The sequence below is a fragment of the Lepidochelys olivacea genome (genome assembly GCF_965140295.1).
Source record: "Lepidochelys olivacea isolate rLepOli2 genome assembly, chromosome: 4".
Classification (NCBI taxonomy): domain Eukaryota; kingdom Metazoa; phylum Chordata; order Testudines; family Cheloniidae; genus Lepidochelys; species Lepidochelys olivacea.
The window spans coordinates 116,303,836-116,318,930 of record NC_140414.1 but is presented as its reverse complement, the minus strand read 5'-3'; the positions used below and the strand labels follow the sequence as shown (position 1 = coordinate 116,318,930).

The window sequence follows — 15,095 nt, the reverse complement described above, 5'->3', positions numbered from 1 at the left end:
ACCCCGCCTTGCAGGGTTTCAGAGTTGAGGTTCCAACCCAAGCATCTACATTTCAATTTTTAGCCCCATGAGCCAATTCAGCTGACCAGGGTCAGCTGCAGCCATGCTGTGGGTCTTTTATTGCAGTGTGGATGTACGCTAAGACACAATATCTGCAGTTATAGCTAATTAACAAGCAGTGTGGAACAAGCAGCAAGTCCCTATCCAAGGAGATGAGAAAGATGTTCTGTTTTGCAGAATTTCTCCTACTTGTTATCTGGGCCACTCATGTACTTGGAGGGTTGAACTGGCTCAGCACTTAGGATTTCATCAAGAAAATATTTCTCCGGATTAGTTCAGGACCAGCCACAGACCTGTTTGCAACACACATGAATAATAGCGCCAGGATAGAGGCATAATTGTGGGTAATGAATCACTGTCAAGTGAACCAAGCCTTGCTCTAATCATCATTTCCTCTTCTGCTATTTGTTCCCAAAGTCCTTTAGAAAATAAGGGCACAGGAGGTGGTCACGCAGTATCTGTTCTGCTATTGAGGTGCTCTGGAACACAATCCAACAAGCTCTATAAGGCATCCCGGAAGTAAGATACTTTGCTGATTACTTTCTGACGTGTGGGACAACTCATGAGGCCCTTGACAAATCACTGAAATCAGTATTCAAGACACTCCAGGAGAAGAACCTCACTCTAAATGGAACAAAATATCAGTTCTATAAATCCTCTTTACTGTTTTTTGCTATAACTTTTCAGCAGCTGGCATAACACCAGAAACAAACTGGATAGTCGCCATCAAAAGTTTAGCAGCACCACAGAGTGTCAGTGAAGTACACAGCTTCCTGCAAATGCTCAGCTGTTGTGCACACTTCATTTCACACTCCGCCATAGTAGCTTAAAAGAGAAGCCATAAACCTGAGAAGTCCAAACTTGAGAAGCTATACTGATGCCCTCAGTTTGTTGCTTCCTTATCTGCTTTGACCAGTGACAGTGTAATATCCTACTTTCAAGCAAAGAAACACTTGATGGTGGCATCACCAGCACACAATGACAAACACTGCCAGCATAATTGCCATTGCCAGGAGAACACTGACACCAATGGAACAATAGAGAAAGAAGCTCTCATTGTGATTTAGAGCTATGTGTATGGAATACGATGATCACAGAAAACAAACCTCTTGAACAAATATTTAACAATTCAAAATCTAAGCTGTTCACTAGAGTAGTTCTTCAATTCCAACCATATAAATTCCATGTGATCCACAACCATACAAGTTCCAACCCTTCAGGCCATGTGTCTTACTTCCTTGCAGGTCCACTGAGGACTTGACTTTATTATAGTAGTGTACATTATATCGCCACACATGCAGCACCAAAAGCAGTGATGCTGCATGAGCCTCAGCTTGCAACAAGAAAGATCCAGCACTTCATCCCATCTTCCTTGTCCTTCATACAGGAATAACCTACCAACTACCAAGAAACTCCAAAATAGAGAGAAAAATCTTAAAATCGTTCCCTAACACCAAGATCTGGCCATGGTACCTAATAACTTCCTATTTATATCTTTTGTAAAGTGCTTTGAGATCTAATGATGAAAAGCACTATGTCAGAGCTAGGCACCAGGTTGGTGATTCTAACATTGCTTCAACTAAGAGCACTGGCCTTTGATTTTGGAGGCCACCAATATCTTATCAAGATTCAACCTGCTTCTTCATGAAGAAGTCTAGTTTACAGTTATTTGACAAGCAGACTGGAAATCTGAGTTCTGGTTTCCATGTGAAGCAGCAATTCCTGCTAACAGCTACTTCAATGTCAGATTTGCTCAAAGGAGCCTGGCAGAAAAATCCCTCTTGATGTCTATGAATCCCTTCCTCTTCCCCTTTCCGTGGTGACTATTTTCTGGTTATTCTGGAATATTCAGGCTTCCAGTGGTAGAGCTTACCTCATGACATCACTACATGTCTACAAGCTTAAAGCCAAGGAGAACTACATGGCCTGTGTATCCCCAGGGTGTCTGTTTATCTTTGGGTTTACTGCAGCTGAGTCTCATCTGTATCACAAAGGATGCTATAGAAAATGCTTATTGTGTCCTAGAGAGACCCTTCCCTTTCTTCTTGGACCTGGGCCTGATCCCCCCCATTTCTCCTCACAGGCTTCTCCTGATACTTGAATGGCTGGCATTAGAGAAGGCTTGTGTTGCAATGTTAGATAGTCTGTTAACATGTAGGAAAGCAGCTCTTCCAGGAAGTGCTACATGTCCTCGGTAAACTTGTTTATTGATGTAGAAAGGATAGAATCCAAAACCCTGTTCTATCCTATCAAAGATCACTTTAAAGGTTACTCAGTGTAGTCACACTCATTGGTCAGTATGCACCAGATTTTCCATCTCATTTGCCTCATTTGAATTTGTGGGCGCTTTGCACCTCTTGAAATGCATGTCCTATGTACTTCAGGTTGGTTGGAAAATATTCTACATCTGTCCAAAACAATTGTTCGCTTTCCCAATTCAAGTTTATGTAGGATTTCAATCAATTGTTGAAAAGACTGTGCACTTCAAATTGATAGCCAGAAGACAAGCATTGAGTTTATCACTTAAAGTGGTAGCCATAACCTCAACTAGAAGGATGGGTGAACTAGCAGCTTTCTTGCCATTTTCCTTTTCTCACCTTCTTTCCCAACAAGATCACCCTGAGAAGTGTTTCCCAGTTTAGACCCATGTCAGATTTAGAGTTCCATAGTGATCCAGGCATTCATCTCTGGTTAGGTCCTAGTCCCAGATCTTTAAACAAAAGGTAATTAGACTCCATCCTTAAATGGGGTAAGGAGATTAAAACATTAGCACCCTAAAACTAAAGAGACTAGGGGGTTGGATTTTTTTCCTTTTAAAGAAGCCTAAGAAAGGAAAATGACCCTTTGTGTATTAGATGCATGGATCAATGCATACCATATTGAAATATAAAAGTTGGCCCAAGTTAACAGCCTCTCAGGGTTCAGGCCTCACTCTGCTAAAGGTGCTTTGGTTTCTGGGCCAGAGAATCACTGTTTTAAGATTTTTCAAACAACCATCTGGTGCTCATTACCTACCTTCCTGAAGCACTACAAGAGTAGCTTTTGGTGATTTCTTAGACACTGACGGTAGATGGAATGGAATGACCTGAGGTCAGTGGTCTAAGGCCGAACATGTTGACACCAGCTAGCAATCATGGGCCTACCCTAGGGCTTAAAAACACCGCTAAGTTGTAGAGCCCTTTATTCCCAGTCAAGAGACTGGAAGCATAAAAGAATAATTTCATCCTTGTAAATGATATTTCTGTGAGACTCTCCAGATGTCTATCGGACTTCACCCAATATCCTGTAATGAACACTGGACAATTTTCAGTTGTTTGTATATACTTCAAGATTTTTATTTACAAGTTGCTATGGGACCATCTCTGGAATATTTGTGATGTGTTGTCCCTGAGGGAAATAAAACTTCAACAGTGGAGCAGTCTCCCCCATCTTCGTGAAGGAGAGAGATGAGCAGCCCTTTAGTCCTGGACCTTGAAAGTCTCTTGCAAAAACGAAGTTTATAGATGTGACAGATGGGGTCATGAGGCTGCTCCTGTTTGTTCCCTAATTGAATATTGCCAACAACTAGCTCTTTGCATGTTCTGCCAATTGCTTTCCCTCCCAGTAGCAAGAGGAAAGAGGATAGTAACATAGTGGTATTACCCTATCCCAGAAGCCAGATTAGGGTAGAAGGTATGCAGACATCAGATTCCCTCAATGGACTTTTATGTTAGTTTATTATGCATCTTTATCAGTAAAAAGAGAGAGGATCTAAATTAAAACATATTTTATATTTCCCTCAGATTTTGTATTTATAATATTTACATTCTGTTCTTGGTCCTGGAGCCCTGTGCATTCTTAACTCTAATTGAGATGGCAGATTTGCGTACACCGTGACTACAGAATTAGAAATGGAAGCATAGATTGAAATCTTACCTGAGTACTGCAGATATTTTAGTTAAAATATTATGAAAAAAATCATGTAATCTAGAAAATAGTCTGTCAAGCCATGTTGGTGCTGGAATAATTTTGTGACTGTATTGTTGCTGTTTTCTCCAGGAGACTGAACAACAATGAATTCACAGTGTTAGAGGCGACTGGGATCTTTAAGAAGCTTCCTCAGCTGCGTAAAATGTAAGTTTATCTTCACTGACATCTGTTCAAATGGTATAGTAGTTCACTGGTGTACTTTTCTATAAATTGTATTTGTTCACATCTGAGAGATGCAGTATATTCCATTCAGAAATCAAAAGGTGTACTGTAGCATGGGTTTGACCTAATCACTGAGTTAGATCAAAGTTGGCAGCTCTTTTCTGTGGAGCAAGGCACAGTCAGTTGCAACTTCTCATGCTGTACAGCTTTGACACCTTTAGTTTAGTGTTCAGCCAGCTGGTCTGTTATTCATACAAATCAGGGATCTAGCAACCTAAGCAGTTCAAAAACAGTTCCAGTAATCTTTTGTAACTTCCTCTATTACTCCCTAACCATGCTGTTCTGCCTCTTTCAGCACATTCAGGACATGCTTTTGACTTTTTGCTTTATCAAACTATCATTAGGGGAAAATGTCAAAACTAAATTATTGGGAAAATGGCTTGATAGCTCATCCGTGTGAATTAATGTCCGCAATTCATATTCCAAGAGAAGTTTAGACAGTTTCATAAGTCATTTCAAAAAACCAAAACAAAAAACCCACTATGAGAAGTCTTTTGTTTAAGCTTAGTGAAGGACAGAAATACTTGTCAGAGAGTAAAGAGGACATGTCACTTTTTTGTAGCTATATTTAGTGTTCAGTCTTTTTATTAATGTTTCTTCCAAACTGCAAACATAAGTACCAAGGAAAGGTACTTATGTCAATACAATCCCAGCAAATTCATGAAAAATGATCCACTGTTGACTTATATAAAGAGAAGAATAAAATGACTGCTACATGTGACGGTAAAAAAGGAGCCAACCTAGGTTAGTAATGGCCAAAAGTTATCACAGTTCGAGGGTTGTTCAGTAGCCATATGTGAAATGAGTCTATATGCACAGTCCAGTTCCAAGTGGGAGGGTGTCCAACCCCCCACGAAAACCACCATCACTGGTGGTACTTATCAGTATTCATATAGCAGATTCAGAGAGACCAAAGATCAAATGCCATGTCCGTTTCAACTACTCACTCACCCCTACTTTGTCACTCTAGGTCACAGTTGAGTCATTTAGGACTGTTTATTATTTTTATTATTAATAATCAATCACAGGTTCTTTCCCAAAATGGGCTACACCTGAGATTGCCTAAGAAATCCCCCTTCTCTCTGGGATTGAAATGATTGGCAGTAAAGTGGTATAGGTTCAATTATAATTTTACAAAGAAGCCAAATAATTATGATACCTATTAATATTACTGTGATGGGGTACTCATCTCTCAGCAGTGCCTCCTGTTGGATGGGAGTGGCGCTGCAATCTTTTCTGCTCCTGGCACCTGCTATAGGTTGTTGAACTCGCTAGGCCGGTTGTCAGTGGCTCAACTCTCTGGCCAAGTCACACACAGCCAATATGCATGAATGAACTCCTTCCTGAGTAACAAAGGTCCAACAAGGACTATGCTGTGCCCTTGTTAGTGTCTTCAGTCTTGTCTCTGGGCTCAATTCTCAGTCCCCTCTGGGCTAACTTTTAAGTCTTTCCCTGTTCCCTTCTCTGTTATAAAGTACTGCCCCCAGGGCTTTCTCCCCTGAGACTCTTGTCTTCACCAGTACTCCCTGCCCCAGCTCTCCAGCCAGGTCCTCTCTCAAGTTCAATCCTATTCTGGTTGGGTAACCAAGAATTCACAAGATGGTCTGTCTTCCCTAACCAGGGTCTTCAATCCCATCCCTGAATTATTTAAATTCCAGCCCTTTGCTTGGGCTTCTAAACAAGTCTTTTCCCCTTCTTGGGCCTTGGGCCACCTCTCCAGTGGCCATGGGGGGAACCTGGGCCCACCCCTACTCTGGATCCCAACCCAGGGACCCTATGAACAGCAGTCACGCAATACTCCCTTATCTGTTAGCTGCTAGTGTTTTCCCTGGGCTTCTTCCCACCTAATCTCTTTCCTTTCACCCTTTATTTTAGGATTACAGTTCTCAGGTACTCTCTCTCCTTCTGGCAGCATTTTGCTTTCTGCAACTCTACTTCTGGTTCTCTCTCAGGCTCCTGGGGCCTCTCTGAGCAGGCCTAGAGGACCCACCTTCACTTCTCCTTTCCTGGGGCAGGGTGTGGTAGGACCACGAGTTCTCCTGCAGGGGGCCTCAAAGGGCCTGGTACAACCATCACAGCTACACAGCATAAACTTATCCAACCAAACACATTTAATATTTACACTATAAAAGATTAATAAAAATAGATGAAAATTAGCAAGTGGAGAACCTCAGAAGGCCACAGATCTAGTTGACAACTGTTCAGAGCCTGAGAGTACCCAAGGAAAGAAGACTAGGCATGGTACCTTCTACCCCACATTATCTAACTTGCATATAGTATTTCAGCCCGGATTAATACTAAAGAGGGATAGCTCGGTGGTTTGAGCATTGGCCTGCTAAACCTAGGGTTGTGAGTTCAATCTTTGAGGGGGCCATTTAGGGATCTGGGGCAAAGATTGGAGATTGGTCCTGCTTTGTGCAAGGGGTTAGACTAGATGATCTCCTGAGGTCCCTTCCAACCCTGATATTCTATGATCTAGATGTCATGGATACATACCCAGATTTGTTCTGATACCCCAATTATCATAAGGTCAATGCCTGTGCCTGTTCCATCTGTGGCATTCTGCATTTCCATAATTAAGCCTAATCATTAAAACTAACCAGTCATGTCAATCCTTTTTCAATTATTTCCTAACAATTTCTATGTATCAAATTGTTTATATAGCAAGCCTGGCAATCCAGTTACTTCTGTTCACCTACTTGTCCCCTTGCTTGTTCCAAACTAATGAGTAACACATCAAGATCAGTCATATACTCCGATAATATCATTATTATTGCAAGCAGCGAATGCAGGGGAAAGGTAATAGATCAGCACACTGGAGGACTAGGGCCTAAATATTTAATCGAGTTAATGTTCTGTCAATAGTAATAACACTATATCACTTGGCCTCACTGATGAGTTGTACAAACATTAACTAATCCGTGAACACTAAATAGCATAGTAATATTCCCACTTTACACATGGAGAAAGTCAGATAATAAGAAACTAAGGAGATTGTCCTGGACCATGCATCAAGTCATCTGTGAATCTGGGATTAGGGATATAGAGATCTTGGTTCCCAGACCTGTGCTTTAACCACAGACCAAATCATATCCTTCATCAAGAGCAAGGTATATTTGAAACAAATATTATGCAATAACTGAGTAGTCAAAACTCAGCTGAAGCAACAACCTTAGGTTTTACATTTGTCAGATATTGATACAGATTCATTCTGGTGTGTATGTATTTTAGATGTAATGAGTAATATATTTTTTAAAGTGAATAAATAAAAGCGATGTTCCAAAAAACACCAAATTATGTTTGTTTTTCTTCCAAATATCATAGATACCAGCAAGTAAAAGAAATAAGACTTTAGAATCATTTCATTTTATATGTTGTTTTGATCATGTAATTGCTTTGTAAAAAGTCATTACTGTATTATAATATCAGACTGTGTATAAATACATATTTGGTGTTGTTTAAATTAAAATTTAAGTAAATATGAATATGGGTATTTGAAGAGAGCAAAATAAAGTATTGCAGATGTATCACTAAAATCTTTAAAGCAATGTGTAAATACTGAAATTAGATACTTTTTCCAAATACAAAGTCACTGCTACTTGTTTTGAGTCAAATTTCAACACTGACAAAAACCTGCAAAAAAGGTGTAACATTTTTTGCAGATTTTCTTCCCATATTTTAGAACTGCTCTCCACAAGAGGAGAGACATAAACCATATCTCTTGTTGGTTTAAAAATTCCTCACCTTTTTTAGTAATAGTATAGATCATGAATACTTCATTTACTTGTCATCATTTGTGCTACTTATTTACTTTTTGTACCTCTCTCAGCTTAGAAACTGAAACTAAACTAGTTCCTTTCAGTTTTGTTTCTCAGGCACCAACATTACATTGTTGTTCGGATTCAAAACACTGGAAGGAATTAAAACATTAACACACTGTATTTCAATTGAGTATCTTTAGAAATGGATGAAAATTTTTTCTTGTATTATGCAGGCACTGGTAGCAACCCTGATATTCTTTCATTGGCAGATAAAAACTCAACTTCCTTTGAAAATCCCAGTCTATTGTTAAATTTGTACTGAAATTTGTTTTGCAGGATTAAAATCTCTGTATTGGATATTTTACTGAAATGAATTTATTCTCCAGTTTTACATAGTAACTACTTAAAGTAGCCTAAGGCTATGGTAGTCTGCAGTGTTTCTTTAACAGTTAATTAGCCGAAGACACTAAAAAAAGACTTTTTTCTTTAATTCTTTTTCATGAATGTAAAATAGAAATCTGAGCAATAACAAGATCACAGATATTGAAGAAGGAGCATTTGAAGGAGCATCTGGTGTGAATGAACTGTTGCTCACCAGTAACCGTTTGGAGACTATTAGACACAAGATGTTTAAAGGACTAGAAAGTCTCAAAACATTGTAAGTCTAACTAATTGGTTGTCTTTCTTCCCGTTCTGTGCCAGATCTTAGACTTGACGCAAATTCCTATGTTTTTCGTAACCTTCATTTTGAAGTAAAAAATATGGAATATGGAAGCATATCCTAGCTCTTACTTCCATTTTACACCAAGCTTTTCCACTTAGAGTGTGAATTCATTAACTTCGGGCCTGATCTAGTTGAAATTCATTTCTGTGGCTACTTGTCTGCAAAAACTGTACATACCTACTGAACTATGCAGCAGCTGAGGCTGCTCCTGATTCTGTGGGCAGATGGAAATAACCATCTCTGTAGCCATGGAAATTATGCATTCTGCACTGCCACATCCTTAGAATAGGATTTTTTATTCTGTCCATGGTAATTGTTATTGAGAATTACTCCAGAAGAAGGAGATAGATTCAGTGGATGTGGAAATGAGGGATGAGGGTCTTTCCCAAACGATTTAATGCCAGTTAGCCAAAGATGATGATTCAGTGGGCTCTGGCTTGAAGTTATTACATTCTTATCTAGTCCTCTCTGCTTCCTAGGTAACTCCTCAACTCTCAGCCACAGAACTGTTGTTTTTGTTATGGGGCTTCTCTTGTACTCTAAACTTTCTAATCAGCAGATCAGCCCTCTGCGGAGCCAACAGCTGCAGTCTTCTGGGCTCTGCAGTAAAGAAGGATGCAGATATTTTTGGATATGTTGTACCGAAGATTTTAAATTTAAGTTTAGCTTTATTTTTATTTCAAACTTGACAGTGATAGTTGCTGTTCTTATGAATCTAGGTAGGAAAAATTATTCTAGGGTTTATTAACAATCAAGCACAAAAACAACAAAACTTGAAACTGCATTGATCCTGTAATATTACTTAGAGAAGTCTATTTTTAGGAAGGTTATTTTTGTTTTTAAGATTCTAAACTTTCTACTTGTTGTTAGAACAGTGGTGCCCAAACTTTTCCTCTTGCATCCCCCTTCCCAGTAATGGAATTTGTCTGCCCACCGGCTATGGAGCCAGGGCTTGGAGCAGGACCAGGGAGGAAATGTAGGCAGAGTGGGGCTGTGTGGCACTCCCTCTCTTCCCTCACCCATGGGGCTTCCCCAGGTTCTGCTGTGCCCCCCGGATGTTACTCCATGCCCCCCGGGGGGCATACCTCACAGTTTTGGGACCACTGTGTTAGAATCCCAGTGGTTTCTGTTAATTGAGATTTGTTGAGCAAGTTAAGAGTGCTTCCTGCAATTTAGTTTACATATGTTAATGAACGGAAATATGGACTGAAATACCACCAGAATATGTAAAAATTGTAACAAATAACCATGTAAATGTTTAATTTGTAGAAGCAGTTGTCTGATAGCAAAGAGAAAGCTGTCACAGTTCTCAGCTGGTATCTTCACATGAGCTGTAAAGTTACTGAAATATTCATATAGCTAAAACACTAAAATTACAGTGAGTTTTCATTATAATAAATGGTGTCTTCAAAAATATGTCTCAGTTTAGTTTCTGTTGCTCTGCAATACAATATAAATATATATATGATATAATTATACTTCATTTTTTGTAATATTTAACTATATTGAATACCAAAATGGTTAATGCTCAAGAAAATCTTCATACATTAGATGTAGTATATGATTAAATTCAGTAAATGTTAAGCGTAATAAAACATAGAAAGATGTTTCGATAAAATCATTCTATTGGACCTTCCCTAAAGTAATAAATGTTAATCCTTTCTTTCTCAGGATGCTAAGGAGCAATCGTATAAGCTGTATAGGCAATGACAGTTTCACAGGACTGAGTTCTGTCCGTTTGCTCTCCTTATATGACAACCAAATTACTACAGTTGCTCCAGGTGCCTTTGATACTCTCCATTCACTCTCTACATTGTAAGTTACATTATATTTTTAGATTATCCAGGACTTGAAGCCACTCACGTGTTTATAACATTTGTATTTTCTGTGCATAATCTTGCAGTGTACATTAAGATTACACTAAAGAAAAATACAATAGTCAGTTTCAGAAAGTCTGTGTCCTGGGCCATCTTGAAGCACATATTCAAATGTGAATACAGGCATTGTCCTTAAACACTTACTGATAGTGTAACTTGACAGAAATTAATTTCTTTAATGTCTTGGGACTGATATTACTTAACACTTTTCATTAATGGCCTTGGCACAAAAAGTAGAAGAGTGATAACGAAATTCTGATGACAAAGTTTAGAGGCATTGTCAATACAGAGGAGGATCAGAATAGCATACAGGAAGAATTAGATAACCTAGAGGACTAGAGTCATAGAAATAGCTTGAAATTTAATAGTATGAAGTGCAGTGGCATGCACTTAGGAACTAATAAGAATTTCTGCTATAAACTGTTAATCAGTTGGAAACAAAGAGAAAGAGAAAGATCTGGCTGTATTAGTCAATCACAGGAAGAATATAAGCCACCAGTGCAATGTGTCTGTTTAAAAAAGTAGCAGCAGCAGATGTGATCCTTCTACTGGAAATGCATATAGTTAGGGAAGTATTAACACCATTGCACAAGGCACTGGTAAGACCTCATCTTGAATACTATGTACAGTTCTGGTCACCCATATTCAAGAAAGATTAATTCAGACAGGAACAGATGCAGAGAAGGGCTACTAGGATGATCAGGGGAATGCAGGACCTCTTGTGTGAGTGGAGACTAAAAGAGCTTTGCTTGTTTAGCCTTGCAAAACAAAGGCTAAATGAGGATATGATGGCTCTCTATAAATATTTAGAGGGGTGGAGGTGTGGGGGGTAGACATGAGGGTAAAATGTGTCTAAAGGGGCATGAACAAATATAGACTGAGGATTATAAGGAGGTTTCTAACCATGAGAGGAGTGAGGTTCTGGAGCAGTCTTCTAAAAGTAGTGGAGGGGGTAAGCTGACTAGTTTTAAGATGGAACTTGATAAATTTGTGAATGAAATTATATGACAGGATTGCCTGCGTTAGCAGGGACTTGACTCAATGACCCAGGAGGTCCCTTCCAGGTCCTATGTTCCTTTGTTTACACCAGGGTTTTTAGAATAAGAAGTTTGCCATGATTGCCACTTCCACTGGTTGAACCAATTGTGAAAGCCCTAGTATTACAGGGCTCCCATGGCCATTGGCATTCTTGACACTGGTGTTCTACTTTTTGAAACTGCAGTTAATATATAGTCTAAATCCTACCTTGTAACTTAATTCAGACTTGCTGTATGATGGAGCATTAAACTACAGTCCAATTTTCTGTGAAAAGAAATGGCTGTATTAGAAATAATACATTTTCAAAGGGTTGTCTGCCTTCAAATCTTTTTTTAATTCAGTGGGAGGAAAAGGAAAAGAGGGGAGAGGAGAAGGAAAAACAGTGCCTGTTTAAGGAAGTCAGGTTACCAAAAAAGTAATTACAGTGGGAAGCACCGCTCAGTAAAGTACTTAATCCTCTTTCCACATAAAATGAGACACTTTACACCTAGTGACTAATTTGTGCAGATTAAAGATGGCATGTTTCTAAATAATGGAATTGTCAATAGGGTTGTGGTGAAGTGAGGAGATGCCAAAAGTACTCAGACTTGTAGAAGTAAATTCATTTTTATAACTGACATGTAATCAACTTAGCTGTCAGTTTAGATGAGAAACTTACTCTCTGGAGCAAATAAAAGATGGAAATCTTGAGATGACAAATTAATGAAATAGCTGTTATCAGGTTAAAGCTAATAATGTAAAGTAATCAGCCTTCATCTCTATATTAAGTTACTGCTTTATCAGTGCACGGTAGTTTGACAGCAAGTCAGATCTCTGACAGGTTTAAATTATTTCTAAATGAACTATATCAAGATTCACTGCACAAATCCTAAATTGCTGCTCTCAGCTTTGGTTTGCTTATGGAATTGTTTGAAGAATTTCATTTAGGTTGAACTTTTTGAAAATACACATTGTATTTTTTAAAATGAAAACAAAGTTACATCATTGAAACTAAATTATGTATTGTTTGCATGTGGTTCTCAGAAACCTCCTGGCCAATCCTTTCAACTGTAACTGCCACCTGGCTTGGCTGGGAGATTGGCTGAGGAAGAAACGCATTGTAACTGGAAACCCTCGCTGTCAGAAACCCTACTTCTTAAAAGAGATTCCCATCCAGGATGTGGCAATTCAAGATTTTACTTGTGATGATGGTAAGAAATTCATATTGGATCTGTCAGAGTAGTGTAGTGCTGCAGCTCTCTTACATATAACATGCCATAGACTAAGTGGTACATATTACAGGCACTCTTTTTTAAATTTCATAAATGTTAACTGTGATCCCAGTTTAACTCCTGAATAATCATGTCTATTCTAGAAGCAGAGCACACACAATTTGAGATGATTAAAAAGCATGCAACTATTCATATACATCGGTCAACAAACCTTTTGAAAATTACAGTGCAGTACTGTAAATTGGTATTTGTCTGGAGTACTGTGTCCAGTTTTGGGCCCCACGCTACAAGAAGGATGTAGAAAAATTGGAAAACGTCCAGTGGAGGGCAACAAAAATTAGGGGGCTGGAGCACATGACTTATGAGGAGGGATTTGATAACCTCTTTCAACTACCTGAAAGGGGGTTCCAAAGAGGATGGATCTAGACTGTTCAGTGGTAGCAGATGACAGAACAAGGAATGATGGTTTCAAGTTGTAGTGGGGGAGATTTAGGTTGGACATAAGGAAAAACTTTTTCACTAGGAGGGTGGTGAAGCACTGGAATGAGTTACCTAGGGAGGTGGTGGAATCTCCTTCCTTAGAAGTTTTTAAGGTCAGGCTTGATAAAGCCCTGGCTGGGATGATTTAGTTGGGAATTAGGTCCTGCTTTGAGCCAGGGGGTTGGACTAGATGACCTCCTGAGGTCCCTTTCAACCCTGATATTGTATGATTTTGAGGTAAAGTGGAGATTGAGATAATTGGACCAATGGTTGTACAAATGAAAATGTTTTCAAACGCTGACCCTTGAATTCAATACTTTTGTTCAGGCTAAATATTCAAATGTTATATTACTATTGCTCAGTCAGTGTGTTAGTTATTGATTTTTTTATATTTCTCTGCAAATATTTGAAAAATCTGCTACTCCTCTCTTACATCCCAATCCTTCTAATTCCAATCTTAATTGTATGTTTGCTGATATTCAAATGTATAACTTTTCCCTATGCTGCCTTTATTTACTTTAAATTATTGTAATTTTTTAGAAATCAGTGTATATATTACTTTGTCACTTTGTGTTTAGGAATTTTGACCTTACCTTAATGAGGCTTTTTCTAAAGAATATGCCTCAGATACTAAAAACAGTGTTGTACTAAATAAATGATATCATTTGAAATGTAGCTAAAAGTGATAACTTAATTATTTCCATCCATGAAGCTACTGCAGTGCTCTATGGATGGAACCTTCATGTCTGTTAAGTGGAATTAAATACAGTGTGTTAAATTCTTGCCAATTCTTAAGTGCTCTCTGCAGAGCAAAGCTTTATTTATCTGTTTCTTTTCACTAACCAGGAAATGACGACAACAGTTGCTCTCCATTGTCTCGCTGTCCCACGGAATGTACTTGTCTAGATACTGTGGTTCGCTGCAGCAATAAAGGTCTTAAGGTTTTGCCCAAAGGCATCCCAAAAGATGTAACTGAACTGTAAGTAGCACAAGTTCTTCCTTTTCTTAAATCCAAGTTCAGAATCATATTGTCTGATTCAGAATGAGGCAGAGTAAGTAGGCAAAACGAAGAACTGAGATTTGTCAATCAGCTGGAGTTTGAGACTTTATCGCTTGTTAGATATTAAGACCTGTAAGTCAAACAAGGAAATCTTTATAAAAAGAATTTAATAACAAAAAAGTCCTGTTTATAATAGTAAAAAGGCCCATATAATTATGAATTATTGTAGTATTCTATGATTAGCTAAGTTTTCTCTTAATATATAGTAGAGAGAGATCTGTGTGTGTGCACTTAGGGTACATTTTTTTGCTTACAGAGAGAATGTCGCATTGAATTTTCATTGTCCAACATGGAAGAAATGCAGAAAGTAAACAACATAAATAGCATTAAGACAATTAGCTATTTAAAATTCTTATCGTTTCAATAGTTTAAGGAATTTTTTAGTAACATATTTAAGGAAAAGAGTAATTTTTAATAAATGAATTTCAATTAGTTCTCCAGTGGAGGCTTGTTTATGAAAAAAGTTGTGTATTTGGAAAAATAGTAAAGATTCTTTTGTGAATATCGTAAGGCGGATTTTCAGAAATGTCCTCTTGGGTATTTATTTTCCAACTTCAAGTCTTTAGATTCCCTAGGACTTGGTAATTCTATTCATAGATATAATTTGTGGGTACAAATTAGTTTTGCAGATAGCCAGCTACTCAGTTTTGAATGTACAAATGCTCTATGCATATGCACTTCAAAGATTTTGAG

The 15,095-nt window shown here is 38.4% G+C and overlaps 1 protein-coding gene across 8 annotated transcripts in view; it reads left to right on the top strand.

Moving 5' to 3' along the window:
• SLIT2 (slit guidance ligand 2) overlaps positions 1-15,095 on the top strand; it is a 423,995-nt gene that overhangs the window by 326,652 nt on the left and 82,248 nt on the right. For all 8 annotated transcript variants that reach the window (XM_084626161.1, XM_084626159.1, XM_084626160.1 and 5 more), the window contains 5 exons: positions 4,099-4,173; positions 8,527-8,670; positions 10,408-10,551; positions 12,675-12,841; positions 14,189-14,321. In XM_084626161.1, coding sequence (XP_084482287.1) covers positions 4,099-4,173; positions 8,527-8,670; positions 10,408-10,551; positions 12,675-12,841; positions 14,189-14,321 — 663 coding nt within the window. The remainder of the gene's footprint in view (positions 1-4,098; positions 4,174-8,526; positions 8,671-10,407; positions 10,552-12,674; positions 12,842-14,188; positions 14,322-15,095) is intronic.